Source organism: Rhipicephalus sanguineus, chromosome 3 (genome assembly GCF_013339695.2).
Source record: "Rhipicephalus sanguineus isolate Rsan-2018 chromosome 3, BIME_Rsan_1.4, whole genome shotgun sequence".
In the NCBI taxonomy this organism is placed as follows: Eukaryota; Metazoa; Arthropoda; class Arachnida; order Ixodida; family Ixodidae; genus Rhipicephalus; species Rhipicephalus sanguineus.
In genome coordinates, this window is record NC_051178.1 from 133,980,143 (window position 1) to 133,995,829 (window position 15,687).

The 15,687-nt window shown below is 47.1% G+C and overlaps 1 protein-coding gene across 1 annotated transcript in view; it reads left to right on the plus strand.

The window, feature by feature from the left end:
* Positions 1 to 15,687, plus strand: part of LOC119387180 (serine/threonine-protein kinase tousled-like 2) — a 61,703-nt gene that overhangs the window by 27,459 nt on the left and 18,557 nt on the right. Inside the window, 7 exon segments of the mRNA XM_037654492.2 lie at positions 8,295 to 8,335; positions 8,338 to 8,378; positions 8,577 to 8,640; positions 8,643 to 8,830; positions 10,099 to 10,173; positions 12,480 to 12,508; positions 13,095 to 13,143. Of these exon segments, the coding sequence (XP_037510420.1) occupies positions 8,295 to 8,335; positions 8,338 to 8,378; positions 8,577 to 8,640; positions 8,643 to 8,830; positions 10,099 to 10,173; positions 12,480 to 12,508; positions 13,095 to 13,143 (487 nt within the window).

Below are 15,687 nucleotides of genomic sequence, written 5' to 3' on the forward strand. Positions count from 1 at the left end.
GAAAGTGCGACGGCGATTCATCGGCGGACGTCGTCTGTTCCAGAAACGCTGCTGATAGCTCGTTTCAAGCGTCGCACGGCACGTAAGGAAAGCAATGTTCAGTAATAACTACATGAGTGCCGCTAAAATGTCTGTCACTTCTGTTTCCGGACATCACGGAATGAAATCTGGGATCGCTCGCAGTAGATATATGGGACAATATCGAATTTTCCTTGCTTCGCGTTTATGGAAGAGCACGCGAACGGTGGAAACGCGTTGACACTTTTCCTCAGATATACTTTATCCATGGATCTTCATCCAGAACAGCTTTTTCGTAATTCCTTCCGCCAGCACGTCTGAGTTTGTAATCACTCTGCGGTAAATACCCCCTAAAAGGCCCTGCCCTTTCGAGCTCACGTGCTAGGGTTCCAATTCGAATTTTTTGCTTGCTTTTTTTTAAAATGTCATCTCATTAGTAAAATCATATCTCCTGGTCGGAGCAGCCGCAAATGTGCAGCTGTCAGTAGCGGGCCCGTCGCTCCGTCGCTGACGGCCCACATTGAAGCGGCTACGCCATGTTACACGTCCGCCCTCGCTTTCGGAGGTCAATAGCTAACGGTTAAAAATCCCAGTTTCGCTTAGAGCGAAGCAATGAATGCGATACCAAAAAACTGTATTGTGAAACGAAGTAAGACTAGCAGCTAACTCTTTTGGATCCGATCTCGCGTAACTCAACAAAACGCTGGTGTAAGGAAATATGGCCCCTCCAGGAACCCAATCGTTTTCTTGCTCTGAGTTCTCTAAACACGAAGTAAGCGTTGAGAGCACAGCAAGTTTACGAGCCGTCTCCTGATGCCTCGAGATAGCGCGCGCGCAAGCGACTGCGCCCTTCGAACGATGCAGTCCCCCCCCCCTTCCGCTCCCCTGGCGTCCCTTCATGCTCCTTACGAAAGACGGGCGGGGCGTTTCCTCTGTTTGATGAGCAATCGACGGCAGGCCCGCACGCGGGAAGGTGTTATCTCATGCGCTGTCCGTGCGACGGAGACAGACGGCCGGCTAGTTTAATCTCCGCTTCAGCCGCGTTCGTCGCCAGTGCTCGCGAGATTTTACCGGCGGCTAGACTGCGCGTGATGTTATTAATTTGGACTTTATACGGAAAATTACGACAACGGCGACGGCAAAAATCCGCCGAGAGTGTCCATATAATTGCTATCGCAAGGGTCAATGTACGGGGCAGATTTTGCACCCCCCCCCTCTTAGGTTATTAGTGGGGGGGCGCCTCCCCCTGCCCCCCCTGTGCGCACCTATGTTCCTGAGAGGATTTTTTCCATGAGATTTGCAATGAATCGAAATATTTCTAGCCTTCATAAGAGCCCCATAATAGTACTCAGGTGCTTGAATGTTAATGCAATATGCTTCTGTATTGCACTCCAGGATGTAAAAGTCGCTGCTCCAAAGTGCTCCCAGATGCAAAATTATCTGCTCCAAAGTGCTCCAAGATGAAAATTTTGCTGCTCCAAAGTGCTCCAAAACGGAAATTTTGCTGCTCCAAAAATTGCTCCAAATCAGAAGTCCTCGGTAGCATCACTGTAATCGGTAAAAATGAAGTACATTGTCTTCTGAGGGGGCCATAGACTTAACTTACCAAGTTTGGGGTGATTTTGTTGAGCCAATGGCGCCAAATTACGATAAATACACTGAAATCCGTGACGTCACGCGGGGAGATTTCGGCGCGAAATTTAACGACACTTTCAACTTGATTTTCTCCTCTAGTAATAAACCTATGATGGCGAAATTAACGATATTAGAGTTCTCAGAGCACAATTCATCGATCTAAACCGATTCATTGTTTTTCTTTAGTGTCCCTTTAAGGAGGGGTGGGAGAGCAACCAGTTTCCTCATTTTGCAAAGCCGCAATGACGAAGTGTAGGGAAAAGTAATGTGCTGTCGATCATTCTCGTGTAAACTGAACCGCCGGCATAGTTGAAGATTCTGCAGATGCTACCCCGTAGTAATCTGGGCAGGAATCTTGGTCTGCGGCCCCAGGTGTCTTCCGGCCCCTTTTCGCTGTACGCGACATCGCCGAAGGGGAAAAAAAAAAAAAGAAGTTTCCCTGCACTCAAATGCAGGAACACAAGTTTTCTCGTCTTTGTTGCTCCCTTCGCGCGCTCACGACGCTTCAAACAGACGCACGTCGAATTGCTAGCGCGTTGATGGGATCGTATTAGTCCTGCGATTCCATGTCAGAGCAGAATTGTGGGTTGCGTCCTTTCATTCTCGTTCTCTCCTTCTAAATTTTGCGAGCAATTCGAATATCTCAAGCTGTACTCGGTTCACTTCGTTAACCCTGATAGCATAGTATGGACCGAGAGACTTGCAATCCTGTCCCCAAACGTGATACAGTTTACGTGATACAGGGACAGTCGATGACGTAGAAGTGTGACGGCGATGATGGTGGCGATGGCAATGGTCATACACTATGCGTCAGGCAGTCCTAGGGTGTGACGCTGACCTATATCAACTACAAGCCAACAAAGGAGAAAAGAGAGAAAAGGAAGGAAGGAAGATGCATTGGTGGATTTTATTAGTTCCTCTCTCTCGCTGCGTAAACTAAGCCGTGTAAGTTGCGCGAGAACAATTTCAATGCGTCGTATACAGAAGTACGCTCATGGGCATTGGCGTTGGCAGAATTTTTCTTTTTTCTTTTTGGAGGGGGGGGGGGGGAGGCATCTCTTTGATTCGGCATTGGCTCTGGGCAGATAAGTGGGGTCGAGTGTCATCTTGTGCTCTGTATCCCATGGGATACAGAGCACATTTCGCCACTGCTCACGGGAGCACTAAGGTTATCTCCATCTTCGTTATCCGCCACATTGAGCGGTGATCAACCACCGGACGGAAAGCCGGCCCCGAGAGCACTAAAACTTCCCTTCTGACGAAATTTCTCGCTTTAGTGCAGTTGGTAGGGCTCACGATGATTGCACCTGCAGTATGCAGAACTATATGCAGCACACGGCGGGTCTGTCTGTGTAAACTATGCGCGACTGTCCGTGTATGCCATTGTTCACGTCCGCACAGACCTGAACAGCGCTGCCCTCTGCCGTAATCATGCTACGATTCATCTTATCGAGCCTTGTGACGCGCTTGGGTCGCGGCGGCCGCATTTCTTTGTTGGCGAGGCGCAAAAACACCCGTATACAGTGGAATGTCGTTGATACGATTCTGCATAATACATTTTTCGGCCTAATACGCTTTTTTTTTTTTTCTTTTTGCTCCCGGCCAACGTTACTCCCGGCCAACCTCCTTGGTTAACACGATTTTTGCATAATGCGTTTTATTGTCCGGTTCCCGTGAAAAACGTATCAACGAAATCCACTGTACCTGGATTCAGGTTCACGTCATTAGAACCCATGTGGTCAAAATTAATCTCGCCTCCCCACTACATGATGTGTCGCGTAATCTTAAGCTGTTATCGTTGTCTGTGCACGTTAAGCTGTAGAAAATAATACTAATTATTATATTTCGTGTTACGTTCAATAAATTGACGCAGTGTCCACGCGCCGTGCGATGCGACGAAAAGCGACCAGCTGTCGCAGACATGTCGGGTGTGGTTCTCTCGAGTCCTACGTAGGATCGCACGCAGAAACGTCCGCGTGTCTCTTGCCTAACATTACAACCACGTTGCTTGCCCCCACGTCGTTCCAAAATTTGTTATATAACAACAACAAAAAAAAAACCTTGCGCAGTAGTGATAGTGAACCAGGTAGCAATGATGTACCTATCAACGTCCTTAACTTTTATAATTGCTTTATCCACGATGCCTTTGCCATATCCACCTTTCATATACATCGTGCAAGCATTGCTTCATCTTGGTAGGCTTCCCATTGTTTATGTGAAACAGTAACGGCCTTATTATGTGTAAAAGAAAGGCTGGGGAGAACGAAAAGACTTTTTTTTTAAACCCTCGTTTGTTGCGCTAGCAGTGATATTTCCCGAAAAAAGAGTGGAAATTTTGTGTTCGTCTAATGACTTACGTAGCTCTCTTTCACACGTCAAAAGAACGTACAGGTACGTTGTCTTAACCACTCGTTAAGAAGACGTACCATTAGTTGCGACGGTTGGTTCGTGCTTAGAAACAAAGTGAGGTTAAAATTAATCGGTGCCTTCAAAATCTCTGAAGCAAGATTCCAAAGGACGTTTCGTACATTCGCCATGCAGTCGCCCTCGTTCAGTGCGGCTACGCAGCGGGGTGAACATATGTTCTCTTTGTCGCAGTCTTTTGTATTGTCGCGCGTCAGTTCCCAAAGCATGATTCATCGCGGTAGCGTCCTTCCGCTGCGGCCGTGTTTGAACTCGATGTATATACAGAGGAATATCAATAAGTCTGGGACTGACGACGAAATCAGACCTTTCTGCAACAATACCTTTCCGTTAACAAATGCTAACCTTCATGTGTTGAACAAGAAGTTGATACTTCTCACTGTGTTTAACGTCGCCTTTTCAAAGGCCCATCATCTATAGTTGTTCAGCTGGCTTTTAATACCAGCTCTAGTGCCGCTGTGTTGTCGCGCTTGCCGTGCATCCTTTGTGGCAGTCACTTAGTGGTTATGTGGCAACTGTAAATTTTTGATATGAATGAACGACTCGTTTGGTGCGGTTGAAGTGTTTCTTCGAATGATAATGTCGGCCAGAATGGGTCGAATGTAAAGCGCGGTGTAGCTAGCGCTCTTGTGTTGACGGTCGCTATGTGATTGCCTACACTATCGGTCAATTAACCTCGTCTGTATGACATTTATGGCGCGAGATATAGCTGGCTGAGGTGCCACGCCGGCAAGTCAACACGGCCGCTGGCGCATTGCGGCGCTGCTTTCCTTGTTCTTTGTCAGGCAATCTCTTGCACCGGGTCCCCCCATACTCTGCTATTATGGATGCCACATATGATGTTCGTTGTCTGTCATTCATTCGTCAGAGTGCAGCTGGTGAAAGCCGAGGAATCGCAGTTTTGTTGCATCCCAGCTGGGTTGCATGCCATCTAGAAATATACCTGGAATGGTCGCGTTTCGCATACCGGAGGACACTCGACATGGGAGGTGGAATGTACTTCTCTATGGCGCCGTTATCTATCGACTTAGCCTGCGGGTTGTCTCGGTGCTTGTTTTTTTTTTTTCGTATTTGATTTACGGGTCGTTAGGTTTAAACTGTTTCTAAATAGCGTAGGTAACTCGCTGTAAAGTGTGGGAACTGCAACGCACTGGGAGCGGCGCCCAGTGTGAAAAAAAAAAAAAAATGTGTGCAGGAAGAATCGCGTTTTGCGTTCGTGCAATGGAGCCCGGAGAGATACAGCAAAAGAAGGAGGACGCGGTTACATATAGGTGTTTAGCGAGAGAGCGCCGCGTTTTTGTGATTGTCTTTTTTTATCGGGTCACCGTCGTCGTCACCTTCCGCCAGGACCTCCGCCTTACGTCACGGCACGGTGCGACTGTACATGCAGGTCGGTTGTCGGTTCCGATGAGCGCCGTGGCTGCGGATGCGCGTTTGTGCGTGTGTCTGCAAGTCGCGCACGAGGCGCGGACGCTTTCATTTTGTTTTCTGCGGAATGATCCGATTCGCCGCCTGGCATGAAACGAGAAAAAAAAAAAAATGAAAGGCAGAGGCGGCAGCAGTATTTTATTAATGAAGGCTTGACTGCCTGGCGCAGTATCTCGCTCAAGATGGCCCTTTCTTCTATCCGAGCGTGGCCGGCCGGTTCCCTTAGCAGCTAGCTAGCTGGTATTCGATGACTCCCAACAGCGCCGTGTGTGCGTGGACGCCGCTGCCGCTGGACGGACGACGAGGGAGGCGACGTTGGCGTTTAGGCGGCTTCCTCGCTCGCTCTGTTTTGCTTGCGTATTTATTTCTTTCATCTCTCGCTCGCTTCTTTGTTTCGTTTCCTCCATCGTTCGTTCGTTCGTTCGCTCGCGCGTCGTTCTTTCTCTCTGTCTGTCGCTGGCTTTTCTTTATTTATTTCTTTTTCTTTTTTCTGCGCCGTTTCTTTCTCTCCCGTTCTGTCCCTCCGGTCGGGTTGGCTGGCTCGGGCGAAACGGTACGGCAGAGAAGAGTCGTGCGCTTTGGAATGCGCCGTGAAACGAACGAGCGAGGTGGTGGATGCGTAGAAGAAGCGGGCTCGTCGTCTTCGCCCCGTGAGGATCTCCTTCCTTCCTGGCGTGTGCCGCGGTTCGCCGCTGCGGCTCCTCGGCGTTCCCGTCGTAGTCGACGACGTCGTCACCGCTTGGCTCCGTTCGGTGTTTTGTGCGTGTGTGCTTGTTGGAGGGTCGTCATGTCGGGTCGCCTGTTGTGACGCGTGGCTCGGCGTGTGCTGCTGCTGCTGCTGCTGCTCTCTGCCATCATGGCGGCCGCTCCCGTGGGGCTTCGTTTCGGTGGAGGAAGGCACGTTGTGCTCTTCTGGCTATTTCTTTTCTTGAATTTTTTGTTTGCGTGTTCTGTGCTTCCCAGCCGCCCACGACAGCCATTTCTATCCGCCGTCATTTCCTTCTCCCTCTTCTCGGTGTTCTCTCTTCCCTCCCTGGCCCCTCTCTCGCTCAACATGGAAGGCATAGCGGCCTCCTTTGCTACTTTTTCACTCTTTCACACTTGTCTTCACCCTCGCTGACTTGCGCAGCTACCAATTCTTGTTTCGAGGCTTCTGGCCGCCACCGAATAAAAGAAAAGTGGCAAGGAAAGGGGGGTTAGCGAATGGTTCGCGATGCTTTCCGCGGCGTTTGGAACCCAGGGTTACAATGCTCTTCAAAAGCTGAGGGTGCCCATTAGTGACCCACGCAGGGGCGGTGCCTGTAGATCGCTTCTGCTGAAGTGGATGGAGGCCTTGGTTTAAAAACGGCGCGCTTTGTTTGGAGTACGATGACACTTGTTTTACTCCGTTTGAGTTGGGCCTTTTTTTTTTTTTTATGTACCGTGCGCTGCTCGAATGGAAGAGTGAAATAAAGACGTGATTATTGTTTTCGGGGGTGGTGTATACATTTAGAAGGCTGAGGTCGCGTCGTTTGCTGCCATGTAAGATGCTGTTAACCGATGCATGTGTGAGCGTTTCGATTTTCTTCCCCTGACGACGACACGCGTGCGATTCAGCATTATTGCCGTAACGAGCGTTCTTATCACGTGTTGCGTGCTTGGTATTCGGATCAAAGGGCGACTTACAGAAACAATAAAAAGAAAAAGAAAGAGAGCAAACGCGGAAGCGGATCTTTTCTTAACTGACAATGGTGCAACGCTTGATCTTGTTGGTGACAGGGACGAACGGAAAAGTACCGAAAGTCATCGAGATTGCGGTCGGGCGGCGTCCGTGCGGTAGGAGAGAAAAATACCGCACCACCTCTACGCCTACTCATGTTGCACAAAGAGCCGTTCCTTCTCATTCGTTGGTTTTCGACCGCCTGCATGTCTTCGGCGTCGTTCTCTGTACTGCGTTCTATGAAAGTGTTCTTTTATGTGGACGGGTGATGTTAAAATGGCTTTTATTAGGTTAGGTTAGAAGACCTTCCTCGTCGACTAAACGGTTGGGGGGGAAAGTCGGGCGCTTGCTCGTAATTACGTAAATTATGCCCTGCCCTTATATCTCACTCGGCACTGTCAATTTAGGAGAACGCGTTGCTGGACAAATTGGTGCTTGCCTATAAGACATTTCGTGGCGCTCAGACACGATCACAATACGAAGACGCTAGTCATGTCGTTTTGTGTGTGTTCTTTTTTGTGATACTGTCACTTGTTGATCGAATTTGAGGGGGGGGGGGGTGTTACCTGTTAATCTCGGACTGCGTGACTATCGCAGCGGATGCTTTCAAAAAAGAAAGAAAGAAGATAAAAAGAAAGCACCGCGTAACCCGTGAGCTCCGATATGGCGTCGAGCGGGTGTTGTCCCTGCGTCGTTCGCGGAGGAGGCCGTTGCGTGGAGGGCACGGCTCTTGTGGCATGGCCGCCTGCCTCGCCGTAATGGGAGCGGCTGCTAGCAGAGGCCAGTGTCGCTCGACGCCGCCGTCTCTTTTTTTTTCCTCGCTTCTCGAATCGATCCGCCCTGGCCTTCGAAATATGAGCCGGCCGATGAAGCTTTTCCTTCCTGTCGCACGCGTTTCTCCGTTGTCGCTAATCGCTGTAGCTGCGCAGTTTCTGCACTAAAGAAGTCGCAAAGTGCGGTGATGGTTTTGCCGCTGGCATGATTTCAGTGAGCAGCGGGGTTGTCTGAACATGTCAGTCGTATTCCACTACGTGTGCCTCACTGCCACAATTACTGAAACACGGACATCGCTTCTGCTTTCATTGCGCAGGTGGGAGCCTGAGACAATGGACAACATCCATAGTCTGGACCCACGAAACAAGAATTGCTCGAGGCTCGGTTTCTGGGGAATCGGGTGAGTCACTGCCCAGCTGTCAACAGATGACGTGTACTCGTTGTTATTGCCTTCCATGTTTATCTCAAATGCTAATTGGCCTAACAGTGCTGGAAGCTCATACTTTGGTTCCCAAACGTGTTCGAAAACATCTGCTGCGCGTTCGCTTGGAAGCTCACTGGGCCAGCGATGGACCTTGCCTTTCCCCCCCCTGTGCAGCAACTGTGCAACCTGGGTCAGGGCGGTGCCTACCTGGGTCAGACATCGCAGTCCTCTTCTGGTGGTGCAATGGCGGCGGCGGCTGCGGCCGGCAGCAGCGGCGGGATGTGAGCGGGCCCCTGGCGGGCGTGCCGGCCTCCCAGCTGCTAGCCCACGTTTCCTCCTCGGGCAGCTCGAACAACACCAATCACAACCAGGACTCGAACATGAGCAACACCAGTCTTGGATCGCAGCACTCTGACAAGGAACTCGAGGTGTGCTACTAACCACGTTGGCTTGACTACTGCACATCTTATGCCTTCTCCTGTAGTCGCAGCAATACGTTTTTGCAGCAGTGCACTGTGTAGGACTTCCCACCAGATTTCTAAGAATGTAAGAGACTTGGGATGGAATGCAGAAATATAATGCTGTGGGATGGCAATTGAGCCACCTCAGTGAAATGGAGATGACACAGAATTTAATGGTTGCGATAATGATGGGAAGTTTTTTCATGGTTCCACACGCACACTCTTCATCGTACTAAACATGAACACCAGCAAACAACTTTGATGCAAACAACTTTGATCATTCACTCGAAGTGAACAACACCAATAGAACAAGAAGCATTGAGAGCAGCCATTGCTTGCTCCTCTGCTGTTTGAAGACTTCAGCTTGTCATACTTTAGATTCATTGGTTAAAGTGAACATATCATCAGGTAGCACTGAAGATTGCAGTGGACATAAACTGCCGACTATTAGCTGTGCACGTTGATTGAGCATATGCTCAATTTTCAAGGCGTGTGTTGCATCATGAAATAGTGTAATCCTCACTTACTAAACTCTACTGTACATTCGAGCCAATGCTTCAAAAGTAATTGACAGCGCACAATAGGAAATGACCCTTATGCCATTGTTACATGTTGCAGTGCATGATAAGAAGAAATGTGCATAAGTTTCGAGTTCCTCAGGACTCCAATAAAGTTCTTGTCATGTCATGTCATGTCAAGTTTTCTGAAAGCTCAAATAAGATATAAATTACATTATTTGTAGTCGGGTGCAGCTTTAGAAGTCTGCAGTGTTTCCTCCTTCTTCAAAGGCGGATGCACACAATCCTGCCCCGATGGGGTCATGTTCTAGACTGACATCATGGGCCAAACGGTTGGTGACACCCCGCCTTTGGAGAACATTGCCAAGTGCTTGAGCGGGACTATATCATTAGTCACGGAGGCGATCGGCTTCCCTGCTTCAGTGACCTGGGCGGGGCATCCACGGACTTCTTAGGTTGTATCCGACTATAAAATGTATTACCTAAACATGCTTATAGAGAGCTTACGTGCATTTGCTGCAGTGATCCTGTCCCTGTGCCTTCCAGCACTGTAGCAGTGACAGGAAGCCTTGGTAGACAGCTTGAAACATGGCAGCTCTGTCTAAATGTTTCTGTGGGCCCATTAAAAAGCTGGAAGCTGTGGTGTTCTTTGCAGTGCATGAAGCTGGACCATCAAATCACATTGCTAATGGGCAATTTTCATATTGACCTCTGCAGCCTCAGACACCAGAAAAGCACCTTCGGACACCTCCCCAGTCAGAGCGGAAAAGGAAACGGATGAAAGAAGATACTGCTTCAACTGGAGGTACCTCCACTATGTTGATTTTACTACTGGAAAAGTAGGAAATAGTTTCTGCTAAACTCTTATATCAATGCAGTTACCTTTGCCTGTGCAAGAGCTTTTTTGTAAACATCGGTTGGTGTAATATGTTGAAGCACAGGATTGGGTGGCATCTCTTTACTGTCTGGCCTTCTTGCATAGCCAGTCCCATGCTCATTGCTGTTGTTTTCTTTGTAGCACTAGAAAACTCGCCTTAGGTGGGGACACAAGTTATGTATTTTAGTAAAGTGCTTTTTGAGGGGCTAGTTAGTGCTTGGTGTAGTTTATGTATTTGTCTATTTGTGCATCAAACTGTGCACAGATATGCATTATTTATGCTAATTGCACTACTTGTTATGAAGTTTGTCGTGTTCAAATATTCAGTTAGTAAAAGTGCCTTTCAAATCAAATCGAATACCAAACTATTCAAATAGAATATTCGAAGTTTTAAATATTCGCACACCCCTAGGTGGAATATTCTCCGGCAATAGAAAGTAATGACAGCTCCTCATCGTGCCCAATAATGTCTTAATTTTGCATTTTTATGCAATGAGACGTTGCAATTATAGCATGCAGGGATGAAACAGCTACACCAATTGTGCCAATTTCATAAATTCCTTATTTTTGCGCCAAGCTGAGCCAAACCTTGAAATTTGTTAAAAATTGCGCCACGCTGCGCTAAATGCCTGACCAGCTTAAAATTTTTCCAGTTATGCAAATTTGAGCGAGAAATGGAGGCTGCATTGGTCATCTGCAGTGTGGGCATCGTCATCCAATACAGACGCGCAGACCCTAACCCTAACACCCCGCGAAGAAAATAAAAAGTTAGTTTCACCGGAAGGACGAAGCAATGAATGCGATAGTAAAAAATTGTAATGCTATACGAAGTGAGGCTGGCAGTAAACTCTTTTGCATCCGATCTCGCGTAACTCTACAAAACGTTGGTGTAAGAGAATACGGCGTTTCCAGGGAAAGATGCTCTTTCTGCACAGTGTCTTCGCACTGAGAGCGCAGCACGTAGCAGTATGTTCGAGCCGCCTGCTGATGGCTGCCGAGATAGTGCGCACGCCAGCGATCGCGACCGCGCCCATGGAATCAAAGTTCAAAAGTTGCTGCTCGAACGACAGCCCCCGCCCCTCTCTCGCATCTTTTCGTGCTCGTTCAAGATGGGTGGGTCGTTTCCTCTGTGCTTCGATGGCAGACTTCCCGAGCGAAGTGGTGTTATCGCATGCGCCCTCCGAGCGACGGAGATGGGCTGCCTCATTTGATATCTGCTTTGGCCGCATTCGTCGCACGCACTCGCGCGCTTTTACCCGCGGTAGAACATACTATGCACAGGGATTGTTATCAATTTGGTGTTCATACGGGAGAGATACGGCAAAAACTCGTTGATAGTGTCCATATAGTTGCTATCGCAATAGAAAAGGGACAGTAGTTCTGAAATTTCCTGATGCTTGTTTTATTGCGTGCAGAGCTCTTTTTAAGCCACTTTTTCCCCAGTACACTGGTGTCCTGCGGAAAAGCATACTGAGATTTAGAAGGGGCTGTCAGGACACAGCACATTTTGTTCCTTAATTACTCGTTCGTGCACGCGCTGTGTAATTACGACGGTTAGTATGATCGCTTGACATCTAAAAAATTATTGGCAATCATTAGGAGCTGCTGTGTATGGCGTTTCTGCGGCCTTGAGAACAATAGACAAACGCGTATGCCAGTTTTGTTTTTTCGCTAACCCCACTTGCTCCTGCTTACGAACCTCCCAATTTCCAGGTTGCCAGGTTCGCAGGTCCACATTAGCATTTCCAGTGCCTGTCGAATTATTTGACAGGTCCTGCAAATGCTAATGTGGACTTAGTCATTGTTCGCACTGTGGGGTGGCTCAACACACTGCTTTTATTGAAATAGCAGTGTTCACGTGCACTGTGCACAAATTAGCTGATGTTGAATGGTTTTTACGTATTTTTGTTTTCTTTTCTAAAAGTAAGCCTTCTTTGTTATAGTGCTCCAAATTTGGGATTTCGAGCCAAAAAATTCAGGTTTTTTTTTTCGCAACCTGCTCCAAAAACAACATTTTGCTGCTCCAAAAATTGCTCCAATCCCATTTCGGCTGTTGCACCCCTGAGCATGTCATTTGGTAGTAATTTGACATACATTGTGGTGTTGATGCACATTGTGGCTTAATGTTTCAGAGGTGTGCTGAGTTACACAGCTGTAATTAAAGACATATTGGCTCTTTATGCTGGCTTTGGTTTGAGGTAATCCTTGTGTCATTGCCCAGTCTAAAAGCCTGAGTGGCTTGCGTGGTGGGTGGATTCGGCACAAGGGTCAGAATGCTGACGCATTTTTATTTAAAGGGACACCAAACAAGCCTTGTATGAGTTATTCGTCATGAATGTCTTGGCCTGCCTTTATTGTGACATTGCAATCCCGATTTTGTATCACTTGCACATCTTTTCTCTATCACGCAACCTTATGGTCTGTGCTTATGTTGTAGCTAGAGTAGAAGTGTGCACACGGACAGGACACAAGAGGCGACATGCGAGCGGCTGGACCATCAAAGCACCATTATACGTGTCCCTTCCTGTGTCCTGTCGCTCTGTGCTGTTTCATTCTAGTCGCGACCTGGCAACCGAAATGCGTGCACTTCCATATTGTAGTATTCATTTTCACTAACCATGCACTCTGTAAAGATCAACTCCTTTGGAGATTGCCTTGTTGGTGTGCTTTATTTATTCTAAAAATCTCATCGGTGTCGTTAGTTTCAGTTCGATACGGCTGAAATGTGCCCCGCATGTTCCACCCACCTGCCTTGTTAACATTATTTATATGCTGGTATGGTGGGTGCGGGTAGAATAACTGGAATGTCCTTTTTTTTTACCCCCAGTAAAAGGAGCTCGAACACGGTTCCCGAGAACGCAAAGAAAATAAATGAATACTTTAAGGTAAGTTGGTCATCATTTTTTTTCCGCATTGTGTAGACCGAGACGTGAGCTCGCTAAAGAGTATGAGAGAGAAGCTCGTAACACTACCAATGGATAGTGAACTCGCGAACTTAAATGCACCCTTGCGTTCTTGTGAGATTGATATTGTGAACTTTGTCAGTGTCCAGGTTTAAGCTGTCCTCAGAATTTCCATTGTTGAGCTGTTACGTTTGAGCACAAGTGGTGTCTGTGGTTCTGGTGGTGACATACTTATCGGAAAGATGTCCTTGTACTGTGTCAGGCGGTGATAAGGCATCAAAGTTCTTTGTCCTAATGTTCATTGTGCTTGTTATACTTATCAGTTTGACGTCTTGTGTCCACTTCTGAAGTCGTTTGTATTGTTCTGTGAGCGAGTGCCACAAACGTTAATCTGAACCACTTAGTCTGGTAACTGTGCAATAAGGGTGTGGATTCAGAGCTGTGTTCTGGATGGTGTAAAGCAGGGCTGCACAACACAACACATGGGCCATGTTTGCTCACACCAGAATTGAGTCTTTGTGCTGATGCTGGTGTCTGCCATCCAGGCATAGTTGCTTGAGTGGGAAATCGAGAGAAAGTCATTTTCATTGCTAAGCATGGTACTAGCCCAAGGCCTTGCATGGGAAGATGATGGCTGGCAGAGGCAAGCACAGTAAAGCCGCAGCTATATATAAGATGAATGTAAGCTTCCTTGCTTCAAGAAAAGCTAGTAAAAAAGGCAAGCACCCTCTTTGCGAACCACTGTACTAAAGAGCCATGCAGTTTGTGCCACTCTGACATCTTTTTCTTTCTTAAGGGTGGAAGGGACATGAATTGTGTAGAACATTGATAATTGATCGCAGCTTATAATTTGCATGCGCATAGGTAATCTTAATAGACTTTAACAAAAGGCACCTAGTTCTCTCTGCTGCTGTTAGTGTTCTAATCTATACGCCACTTGTTCAAATTGGAACATAGCACATTTTCTAATAACTTGTATATTCTTTCGTGCTGGCCTGAAGCACGGGTCAGTAATGCACTGGAGGCCGAAGTACTTTTGGAACGATTTTAATGGCCATTCAAGAGTTCATGCTTAATTAAATTGAGTAAACTATGAGTTGCTTCACGGTGCTTTTTCTTTGGCACTGGAAAACTAGAACAGAAAAGTGCACTTGAGTCAAAAGTTTGTACGTATTAGGCCTTTGTTTGGCTTTTGAACGTTCACTTTCTACTGACGCGCTTAGCCTGAGCTAGTCGACGGCTGGCTTCTGGGCAGCGGTCGTCACTTTCCTTTTGTCGCGTTTACTTTTGTGGGCAGACTTCTTTAAGGACGCCAAGCAATATGTACTGAAGAGGTGAGCTTGTATAATTACATCGCACAGAGTTAAGCAGACAGTCTGAATGCAAATTATGTGCCTTTGTTCTGCTGCTGGCAGCTCGCACTGGTCTTGCAGGAATTGGCTTTGGCCTAGCCTCCTTTGAGTTGTGCAGCCCTGCCGTAAAGGATTAGAGAAATGCTTGAAAGCAAACACTGCACCCTGATCCAGGAGGTTCTTTTTAAATACTACTCTTTTTTTTTTTGCATAAATGTTAGTATGGGCGGGCACTTCTTTTTTCTTCTTTTTTTATCACTGTCCATGCTAATGTAGTTAACTTCTTACATACAGTTGACTTTCGTACAGTTGACTTTCGTTAATTCGACTCTTAGGGGACCAACAACATTGGTAGAAATATCCAGCAGTTTGAAGTGGGAGACATAAAAACAGCAAAAATACAAATATGGCGCTGATCCATTTGGCAGTATTTGACCCATTTGTAAGCGAATCAAACACGCACCATTTTAACAGTCAAATTGGCACAAATGAAGATGGACACAAAGACAAGGCAGACAACGACATGTGCCCAAGGACAAGGAATGTGTTCTTGTTGATTTGCACTAAATTGACTTTGTTATAAAATGCAGGACCAGCAGTCTGCCCTACTGAAACGCACACCAACATTTCAGAGGTCCAAGGTTGAAAACTAACTTCAAAAGTTGAGGAATTTTTGAAGCTATCTTCTAAAAAATTAAAGCACATATTATAATCTGGTAAATGTAGTAATTATTGCAAGCTACTATTTTTGCATTAAAGTCTTCCTGGGGCAAATAGAAAATTGGGCAATTTCGGTGGGATGTGACGTGTGTTTGACACAGTCAATGTTCCCTAAGCACAATGAGGCCAAACAGTGCTGCTAGTGTAGCCATTACTGCGGTCGCTATATTAGGGTTGGGCATGTGTGAGATGGCCAGCCAAGTTTAGGCTCTCTGGCGAAGCCTTATCAGGAATGAAATAATGAAGGTTTGGTCCCATAGAAATGTGTAGGGTGTCGGCTGGAATCTTCAATAGAGATCAAGAAAATCCTAGTCAAATTGACGGAAGTCTACTGTACACGATACGGAAAATTATCGGGCTAGACATGCGAGTCGAGGAATAAAACACATTTCTTGTTGTTCAGGTGAATGTTGCAATAAGTATGCAGTAATGTACTTGCGGTTGGTTTGTTTCT